Source organism: Glycine max, chromosome 20 (assembly GCF_000004515.6).
Source record: "Glycine max cultivar Williams 82 chromosome 20, Glycine_max_v4.0, whole genome shotgun sequence".
Classification (NCBI taxonomy): Eukaryota; Viridiplantae; Streptophyta; class Magnoliopsida; order Fabales; family Fabaceae; genus Glycine; species Glycine max.
In genome coordinates this window covers 173,147-184,452 of record NC_038256.2, presented here as the reverse complement: position 1 = coordinate 184,452, position 11,306 = coordinate 173,147, and the positions used below count along the sequence as shown (strand labels likewise).

At 30.7% G+C, this 11,306-nt stretch overlaps 1 protein-coding gene across 1 annotated transcript; it reads left to right on the top strand.

Annotated features, from left to right (window-relative positions):
- Positions 1–2,419: 2,419 nt before the first annotated feature.
- LOC100783337 (WAT1-related protein At3g30340) lies at positions 2,420–5,937 on the top strand. The gene is made up of 6 exons (XM_006606555.4): positions 2,420–2,649; positions 3,496–3,552; positions 3,724–3,840; positions 4,522–4,924; positions 5,117–5,268; positions 5,541–5,937. The coding sequence occupies exons 1-6, from the start codon at positions 2,459–2,461 to the stop codon at positions 5,770–5,772; spliced, it is 1,152 nt and encodes a 383-aa protein (XP_006606618.1). The 5' UTR covers positions 2,420–2,458; the 3' UTR covers positions 5,773–5,937.
- Positions 5,938–11,306: the final 5,369 nt, after the last annotated feature.

Below are 11,306 nucleotides of genomic sequence, written 5' to 3'. Positions count from 1 at the left end.
AGGGTGAGAAACAAGGAATCTTCCAACAAAAGATATGGGAGGGTTGGTGTGGACAATCACAAGAAAGTGCAAATGATATGTGGAACAAGATGTCCCAAGAGATTATTAAAGTGGCTAAAGAGACGCTGGGTGAATCTAGAGGTTTTGGACCTAGGGGTAAAGAATCATGGTGGTGGAATGAAAATGTTCAGAGCAAAGTTAGAGTAAAAAAGGAGTGTTTCAAGGAGTGGTCTAGGTGTAGAAATTCTGAAACTTGGGATAAGTATAAGATAGCTAGAAATGAAACCAAAAAGGCGGTGAGTGAGGCAAGAGCCCAAGCTTTTGACGGACTATACCAAGCTCTAGGAACCAGGGACGGAGAAAGATCTATATATAGGCTTGCTAAGGGTAGAGAGAGGAAGATTAGAGATTTGGATCAAGTAAAGTGTGTTAAGGATGAAGAAGGCAAAGTCTTAGTGCATGAAAAAGATATCAAGGAAAGGTGGAAGATGTATTTCCACAGCTTATTTAATGATGGATATGGATATGACTCTAGCAGTCTAGACACAAGAGAAGAGGACCGGAACTATAAGTACTATCGTCGGATTCAGAAACAGGAAGTAAAGGAAGCGTTGAAAAGAATGAGTAATGGTAAGGCGGTGGGGCCAGACAACATACCTATTGAAGTGTGGAAAACTCTTGGAGATAGAGGTCTTGAGTGGCTCACCGAACTCTTTAACGAAATTATGAGGTCAAAACACATGCCGGAGGAATGGAGGAGAAGCACGTTAGTGCCAATCTATAAGAACAAGGGGGATATACAAAATTGTGCAAATTATAGGGGAATCAAGCTCATGAGTCATACCATGAAATTATGGGAAAGAGTGATCGAACGGAGATTAAGAAAGGAGACTCAAGTTACTGAGAATCAATTTGGTTTCATGCCGGGAAGGTCGACCATGGAAGCGATTTATTTATTACGGCGGGTGATGGAGCAATATCGCATGGCCCAACAAGACTTGCACTTGATTTTTATTGACTTGGAGAAAGCGTATGATACAGTGCCTAGAGAGATTTTGTGGAAAGCTCTAGAGAAGAAAGGGGTTAGGGTTGCATATATTCGAGCTATCCAAGATATGTATGATAGGGTATCGACTAGTGTTAGGACACAGGGTGGAGAGTCAGACGATTTTCCCATCACAATTGGTTTACATCAAGGGTCAATCCTTAGCCCCTACCTTTTTACCTTAATTCTGGATGTCCTCACGGAACAAATCCAAGAGATAGCGCCGAGATGCATGTTTTTTGCAGATGACATAGTCCTCCTTGGAGAGTCGAGGGAGGAGTTGAATGAGAGGTTGGAAACTTGGAGACGAGCTCTAGAAACACATGGCTTTCGCCTAAGCAGAAGCAAATCGGAGTATATGGAATGTAAGTTCAACAAAAGAAGGAGGGTTTCTAACTCAGAGGTGAAAATAGGAGACCATATTATCCCTCAAGTCACACGATTTAAATATCTTGGGTCTGTAATACAGGATGATGGGGAAATTGAAGGGGATGTGAATCATCGCATTCAAGCAGGATGGATGAAATGGAGAAAAGCATCGGGGGTGTTATGTGATGCAAAGGTACCGATCAAGCTAAAGGGAAAGTTTTATCGGACTGCGGTAAGACCGACGATTTTGTACGGAACAGAATGTTGGGCGGTCAAGAGCCAACATGAGAATAAAGTAGGTGTAGCGGAGATGAGGATGTTGCGGTGGATGTGTGGTAAGACTCGACAGGATAAAATTAGAAACGAAGCTATTAGAGAGAGGGTTGGAGTAGCGCCTATTGTAGAGAAGATGGTGGAAAATAGACTTAGGTGGTTTGGGCATGTAGAGAGAAGACCGGTAGACTCTGTAGTGAGGAGAGTAGACCAGATGGAGAGAAGACAAATAATTCGAGGCAGAGGAAGACCCAAAAGACTATAAGAGAGGTTATAAAAAGGATCTCGAAATTAATGATTTGGATAGAAGTATGGTACTTGATAGAACATTATGGCGGAAGTTGATCCATGTAGCCGACCCCACCTAGTGGGATAAAGCGTTGTTGTTGTTGTTATTGTTGTTTAGTATAAAGGTTTCTGTATTAGTTTTAACGTTTAAGCCCAAAAGCTAAAAGACTGTTGAACCATTCATAGTACAGTACATTCCAACAATGAGTAGACGTGATCGAGTGAACGTAAAATCCCAATTGTCAAGCTGAGGTCAATCAATGACGACAACGAATATCGTATGCTATTTCGTAAATTCCCACCAAGGAAATAAAAATGAAACAAATATTGGGATGGAATATATCATCACTTTTATTTATTTTGTTCCTCTCTTCTTGGGGCTTAATTTCTCTATATATATTGAAGAACATATCATGCATCGTATAGCATTCTTCCACAGCTAAATAAACAATAAACTGAAATTAAGAGAGAGAAAAAAAAATCATGACGTTGTTGAAGTTCCATCAAGTGTGGAAGCCAGCTTTGGTGATGATTATAGTTAACTTAGCTCTGGCTTTTGTCAATATATTTCTGAAGAAGGTTCTTAATGAAGGAGTGGACTACTTGACCATCCTAACCTATCGACAAGCAATTTCAGCCATTTTCTTGACACCTATTGCTTGTTTCTATGAAAGGTACTGTCTACTTCACTGTATTCTTAATTTAATTATGTCCCTTTAGCTACTATGCTTATCATGTAAAAATGGTCTCCTTCCGCATTCTAAATGAAAGTTACTTTTGGTCTAATTCAAATTAACTTTAAATTTATGAGGCCTTTTCAATTAAATTAAGTATTTGATTCCCATCTTATACTAAAGAGTGTTCATAAGCTTATTGATGTTTACGAAAAATTTAAATGTAAAAGCTACTGAAAAAAATTCAGATGTTTAAGTTATTCTAAGGTTTAATTATTCTACTGATTTCGATCTTTCCCTAGATTTTCAATTAGGCATATGAACTTCTTCTTTTTTTTACTGGGTTTCTGTACTTTTCTTTTCTTTTTTTTCAATTGAATTCTTCCGTTTGATTTTCGTTATGAAAAATTAATCATAAATACCTAATTAGAGGTAAAGATCATGGAATAATATTTTTGTAGTGTGTTGTAGGTACAATTTAGTCAATTGTAAGAGATTTTTGTTGAGTTTGAATCTCTATAGCTCAATTCAACTCAAATATCCTTTTAGAAGCTTATAACATTTGTTTAACTTTGCAAAAAACTTGATAATTATAAAAGTCTAGGGACTCAATTAAAAAATTTAATTATCTAATTAAAAATTTGATAAAAGTACGTATGAGAACTCAAAGATCAATTAATCTTATTTTAATTTATACATAAATAATTTAATTTCTTTTATCTTTTTATTTTATAGGATATTTATTTCGAATTTATCTAAATTTTTTGTTCGTGACGAAATTATATTTTAGTATCTCTAGAATGTAGAAAAGATATTAGATGGTCATTTTTTAATTATACTTTACAGGAAAAGGAAGCTGGAGGGCCACATAATATGTCTGCTTTTCCTAAGTGCTCTTGTGGGGTAGGTACTCTATAATTATAAATACATTGCTAACTTTAATTGAAAAGAAATATTGGTAACAAGTTATTTAATATTTTCTTTCTTAATATATATACTAATTCATTGCTACTTTTTAAAAACAACTGTAGCACCTTTTGTTTAATTAATGTGAATTTATTTGATGTATTTCAGGGTAACACTCACTCAATGTCTGTATCTTATTGGACTAGAATATACATCTGCCACGTTCGCATGTGCTTTCCTAAATATGGTACCTGTATTCACCTTTATTATGGCGCTGCCACTGGGGTAAGTCAAACATAGATATTGCTTATTGCTTAATTAAGAAATATAATTACGCTAGGGTTCAAGTTGATAATTTAAATTTAAAATTCATGACAATCAAAATATATATAAATAAATAGGGTTGAATGAAAAGAAGAAAAATAACTTAAATAACAATTTAGTCCTATAAAAGATCCTATTTTAGTTTCAGTTCTTTAAAGTTTTTCTCAGTCCCGTCAAAAAAAATTTAAAAATATTTATTCTATAAACATCATAGACAATTTATTAACTTGTCATGTTCTTAGTTTGAAAGAATATACACATGTAAATTTTTTATAAACTAAATTTTTATTCTCTCATTTTATTTTAACTAGATGAAAATTTAAAAATATAACTTACAAAATAAAATACATACGATTACTCTATCAAATCTGTTGATAATATGACAAGTTAAAAGATTCTCTGTTTAAGTTGTGATGTTACTTGACAACATCAATTAATTAAAATGGAAAAAATATAATCATTAAAAAAAACTAAAATGAAAAATAAGGTATTTTATAGGGACAAGATTGTTATTCTAACAAAAATAAATAAATATAATTTAAACAAATTAAAAAATTAAAAACCGAAAAAACGTCTTGTGGCAATTTTATGAAGCAATTTGTTTATATTACTCTTATATAGATTAAAACTTTAAATTGTTAGGATAGAGAAGGTGAACATGAAAAATCTGAGTGCTAAGGCAAAGGTGTTGGGAACTTTTGTGTGTATTGGTGGAGCTTTGATGTTGATCCTTTATAAAGGAGTGCCCTTAATCAAACAACAACCAGAGCACTTAGCAGACAAAGGCACAATAACATCACCAGCCTCCAAGTTAAAGAAATGGATCATAGGTTCACTGCTTCTAACTGCAGGATGCCTCTTGTGGTCTTCATGGTTTCTAATGCAAGCAAGGATTAGCAAAAAGTATCCATGTCAATACTCTAGCACTGCCATTTTGTCCTCTTTTGCCGCCATTCAATCAGCAATATTAACTTTGGTCATCGATAGAAGTAATGCCAAGTGGATTCTCAAAGGGAAGTTAGAGATAATGACTGTTGTATATGCTGTGAGTATATAATATATCCTTCATCGCAAAATTTATCATTTAGATATGTTTGTGAAAGTTTCTTTTCAAATTATACTATAGTTCAAATCTGAATATTTATTAGCATATATTATGCAAGATTAATTCAACAAGCCTGAATTATCTTTACAAAATTTTGCATTCAGCTTTTGCTTTGTGTGTGTGTGGACATAGGGGCTGGTAGGTTCAGGCTTGTGCTATGTGGCAATGTCATGGTGTGTGAAACAAAGGGGTCCAGTATTTACTTCAGCATTTACCCCTCTTCTACAAATGTTCGTGGCTGTGCTTGATTTCTCTATATTACATGAGGAAATTTATCTTGGAAGGTTGATTTTAGTTATTTTAATTTGAGTTTAATGATAATGGTATGATAATTTTATATTATCATCCAATCACAAATTACCATTAATATGACTTTTAAGATAATTTTATAAAAATCAATAAATTTATTATAAACGGTAATTTCTAATCAGATAATATTATAAAATTATTTATACGTATAGTCTTATTTTACACTGAGTGTAAAACTATTTTGTTATTTTTCCCCCACCTTTTTAAATTGCATTACCGCTGATGGATTCCCATCTGCAATGAGCAGTATTGCAGGATCAGTCTTGGTTATTTCTGGCACGTATATTCTACTTTGGGGTAAAAGTAAAGAGGAAGAACAAAGTGCCGTGAAGGGTACTCAAGAAAGTCAAGAAGATGAAGAAAGTAAGAATAATTTGGGGGCCAGTCCTAATGTACCTTCAAAGCTAAGGCCAAATGGGGAACAAGGATTCTCTGAATTACAAGTGAAGCAGTTAGCTATTACAGTAACTAAAAGTTGATAAAGTTTTAGTTTCAGGACTAATTTGTCAATTACACATGTCAAGCAGTGCATGTCAATTTCTTAATTACAAAGTTTTTATCTACCTATATCATGTAATGTACTAGTTGATAACTTGATATGCACATGCAAAACATGAGTTCCAATCTCACAGGGAGAGATATTATATGAATATCCATAATATTAATGGTTTCCGTACTGTGAATTGAATACATGATTGATGGATTTTTGTGTAGACATCTTTAATTTGCTTAAAAATAACCTGCAAGTGCAACAATATTTGCACTACGAAATCCATTTGTTGAGTAGAAAATTAGAATCTCAATTTCTACTCTATCATCATTTGTAGAAAACAAAGAACAGGCGTTGAGCTCTAATAAATCTAAATGCATGGTTATGCAACTTTCCAAAACTATACGGAGTATAACTATAAATGAGTCGGGTTTGACTAGAAACACAAAATTCTTATCTTTAAGTTTGATTCAGACATATAAGATTGAGATTGATTTGGTGGTCAAAGGAAAAAAAAGAAGAGAGATAAGTCATAGGTTTAATCCCTAGCTCCTACTAACAAGTAACATTTGTCAATAAAAAGAAATCACATTCATTTGCCAATCAAAAAGTGTGGCCTGCCTTAATATCAATGTTTCGTATTGAAGTTATAAGACATCCCAAAAATTGAATATCGATCACATTCATTTGTATCATCTGAACCAGAAGGACACAACTAATTCGTATACTAGTGACAATATTATTAAGAACATAAATGACATGTTGTCCATAGTAACATTATCTTGTCTATAAACTAACACAGATTATAAACAAGTGCAATTACCCAATCACATGCCTAAGACATGGCGGGAAAAAGAGAGATACACCATTTCCAATGATGGAGTCATCAATATCCTCAAAGATGCTCCCATCTTTAGCCTTGTAATTTTGCTGCAACCGCTATCTAAAGTACTAGTTTCCACCAATTTTATCACTAGAATCTTGGGTAGCATAGAAAAGGTGCTACTCATGATCATGTTCTTCAATGGCATTTGCTTGATGGATATTTTTGTTGCCGCAATTCTTTTCCACATGTCCAAATTTCTTGCAGTATTAACACTTATGCTTTCTATAACGCGTAAAGGGTCTTTCTTAAGAAGTGGATTTTGGATATATGCTTCATTTGATTGATTACAAGAGCATCACATCATGACCATATATACGTATCAGCCGCCGACATTTTATAATATAATTCTTTATTATTATTTTGAAAAAATGTAGAAACTTTCTGTATATTAGGAATGCTTCTAGAAAATAAGGTCTTTAGTCTGTTCTAGATATTCTCTCACTAGTAAAAGTTTGTAGCATGTTTCCGACAAGCTGCACAGGAAGAAAATAAGGCCTGGTTTATTTGCAAAGTTTCGCTTTGAAGTTAAAGGCCGGCATTCAAAAAATGCAACACCAATTTAATTTGAAAATAAATGTAAAAATATTTTAAAGATAATTTAAAAATCATTTCAATTCTATTTTTACTAAACACATTTTATTTTAAAAACTACATTTAAAATTCAAAAACTAAAAACTCACAATTACTCCAAACGGACCCTTCTCAAAATTTCAATTTCAAGTTAAAAAAAAAGACTTGAATACCTTTTATTTATTCAAACATATAAACTTTAAAAGATAAAAATTATGCTTATATATCAGTATTTACCTAGTTGCAATACCCCACACCAATACCAAGCAACAAACGGCCTATGATAAGCATTTCAACATTGATAACAGCAAGTAAAAACAAGTTGCCTAAAAACATTGAGGACTTGCGTCCAAGCATTTTGGTTGTAGTAGAAGAAAAGAAATAGGCAATCTACACCCACAAGGTAAAAGGAAGAGATAAACAACGTAAAAAGTACATTATCCAATATGCAATATTGACTCTCGTGACTTATTCATCTTTCATTTGTATGTATACAATTGGGAAGAACTTAATAATAAAAAAAAAGGTTCCATGAAAGTCATTCCTCTAGTAATAACAAGGTCATAACCAAACAAAAGACCTTAGAACAGGTGACTAACACAAAGGTAGTGACCTTTCCTTCAAAATGTCTTTCACTCTCCTGTGTAGCAACAATTAATAGCTCATCTTGCCATCTTTGTAAACAATTATATGTTAAGCTTTATTTCTTTGTTCTCTTATTGTTTTTTTATTATCTAAATATTTAGATATTATACAATGATGTCACATTATATAAGGTTGGATTAGTGAAAGGTTTCAAAAACTGATAGATCACTATAAAAAATTTACAAGGTCTAAACTTAGGAGCTTCTATTTGGATTTGGTGTTAATGCACTGAGTTTATCAACTTTAGATAAAATTAGTTGCTTATTGGATTTTTTTTATCCTTATTGGAAGGTAAATTGTTTTAATAACATATTTAATTATGTAAACTCTATTTAGATCTCACTCATAAATGATATGACAAGTAACTATATATTTGTAAGTTTTTTTAACACATGCTAATATCATAAGAAAGTTGTCACCTAAAGACATCTGGCATACCAATCTTTGAAAATTTTAATTTTCCACCTAAACTGTTATGTTTTTTTAAAAAAAAATTGATAAAATAAATAACTATATATATAAGTATTGCACTGAGTTAAATGTATTAATTAAAAAAAATAAGATATACAAATTAATTTATTATAATTTTTCTCATTAAATATTTATAAAAATTATTAATATATTAATTACTTTCTACTTTTACAAATACAGTTATATTCACTTTTTTTAATGTAAAAAATAATTATTTTAAAATTTTGAAATAAATTAAAATATGAGGTGACGACTAAGGAGTGGAAAAGTTAATTATTTCATTTATAATTTTAATTAAAATCAAGGCAAGTATAAATGTGTGTTTACCATGATACTTATATTTATTACATTTTCTTTTTACCTCATAACTATATTCATGTAATATTAAGTTATAAATATAATAGAAAAAAGACATATATAGCCTAGACTTAAATCAATGTGGCAATGAACATGTTCTTCACATTTTTCATAGCTCAAATCTTCCTTACCATGCCTTGTCACCTCAAGTTTGGTCTCTTCTTCTTATTCGCTGGCTTTGTGGTGATCATAACCATCTTCATTGCAATGCTTTTACCAGAGACCAAGAATGTTCCAATCGAAGAAATGAATAGAATATGGAAGGCACATTGGTTCTGGACTAAGATTGTTCCTGCTGACGTTGACATTGATGGTAGTAGTAAAAAGGCGGTTGCATGAATTTAATTAATTAGGAATTAGTTATGATAAAAGGAAAACCAGAATTACCACTAAAAATAAAATTGAGTGGGATTGAATCAACAAATAAAGTGTAGTGAAAGAGTTTAGTTCAATTGGTTAAGTAAACATATGAGGTATTATAACTTCTCAATCTGTTTTTGAAGTATAATCTTCTTTTCTAATCTGTGTAGTGAAATTTTCTTGCACTTCTCAATACATCAAATAGAATAAATCAGTGAAGTTAGTTCTTCAATTGCTTTTTGAAGTCTTGCATTAGAATCAATATGTTTTTTTGGTATAGAAATATGAATAATCTATAATATAACATATAACAATATAAAGATGATATTGCCTTCTAATTAATTTCAGTTCAAGCTACATAAAAAGATTATAACAATTTTCAACTTCTTACTAAGTGTGCTTTTTAATATTGCTAAATGATTCTTCACCGTCAAATACATAATATATATCAACTTTTAAATTGTTTAACACTAAAAGTATACAACTTTTTTTTATATTATCAATCAATCCCGATAATTGTATCACTAGAAATCGTGAATTTTGTAATATTTATTTTTAAAATCATATGTAAATGGTAACAACACGAAAATATCATATTAGGAAAGGAATTTAGAGTGTATGCAGATATGAATTGTCGAGTTAATGATAATTTAAAGAAATTAATTGATATTATCTATATCAATAGGATACATTTATTTTTTGATAGTTTATCACTTAAGAATTTCATAGTTAAATATATTTGGTGGTTTAAAATAATTATAAGATGAGTAAGCTTTTAGAAAATCTTTTAGAAAATGTATGAATAAGAATAAAACATGTTAAAAAGTCTCATAATAATTTATGAGGATTAATCGTTACTACTAAAAGCAGTGAGAGCATATTGTCGAAGTTTTAAGAAGAATGACGACTTAAGAAAGGCTCATGATTAACAAGGATATTGAGTGAAATATTAAAGTGTAAATTATCATAGAATATGAACCAGTAAAAAGTCGACAATAAAGTATATAATAGAATTTAATTAATTAATAGTAGAGTTTTTTTTCGCTAAAAATATATCAAAATTAAACTACCGTCTTAATCACATTTTAATGTATACATAAAAAATTACACTTTATTAAATAACTAGTTTATTACTCATGCGTTTGCACGGATTGCCCGATTTTGTACGATTTTTTTATATAACTTATGTATAGAGCAATTTTCTTAAAAATTTATATTAGATACATGTTTGTTGATCAAATAACAATAAGAAACCAGACATGAATGCTCAATAATGATCGGTCATTATACAAAATGAGCAAAATATATTATTACATACAAAATAAATTTTTGAAGATAAAAGATTTCTTAAAACATGTGTACATAAAACTCAACACAGAGAACGTTAAATACGACATTATAAAAAAAATTAAGTGAGAAGTAGCTGAAGATCATGAATCAGTTTGGCATGATTAATCTTCCTATGAGGCCTACGGGGAATTCAAAATTTTCTGCACTTTCTCTTGATGTAGGGGTGTGTCTAATTCTACCCCTTACTAGGGACGGATCCAAAATCTATTGTAAGGGGCTAATTTTTTTTTATTCCTTTTTGTATAAATGTTTAATTTCTAACAAATAACAATTTTTATAAAACACTTATTATTTTTATACATAAAATTGAAGCTTGTTTTTATTTTAAATAAATGATAATGATAATAATAATAATCTTAATTGTTACTATAATAACAATTAACACAATTAATTTTACACTAACTATAACCTTAACCATTATTATATTAACAACATACACAATTAATTTTATACAATTTTAAATTAACTAAAAAATATATGTATATACACGAGAAGTTTCATTCAAGACCCTGTCTGCTCTCTCTTGGATTCGTCCTTGCCCCCTAAAATGGAAGAATATTACTTTTTTGCTCTGTGCCATGTTTGTTAAATGGGAGAAAAATGAAATGGATGAGTAAAATAGGTGAAAAATAAAATAAAATAAAAATGGTTGATTGAAGAAAAATATATAAGAGATGGTGAAGAGAGAGAAATAAGTAAGAAATAATATCAAGTAGAAAAGGATAAAAAATAATGCAATAAGTCCTATAAATTTTAAAATTATTTTTACTCTGATATATTAATATTCTACAAAACAAACTATATTATCTCCCTCTTCTTCCTATTTCTTCTTTACCAAACAAAGGATAGAATATTCATTATTATTCACATGGGTCACTCTCAAA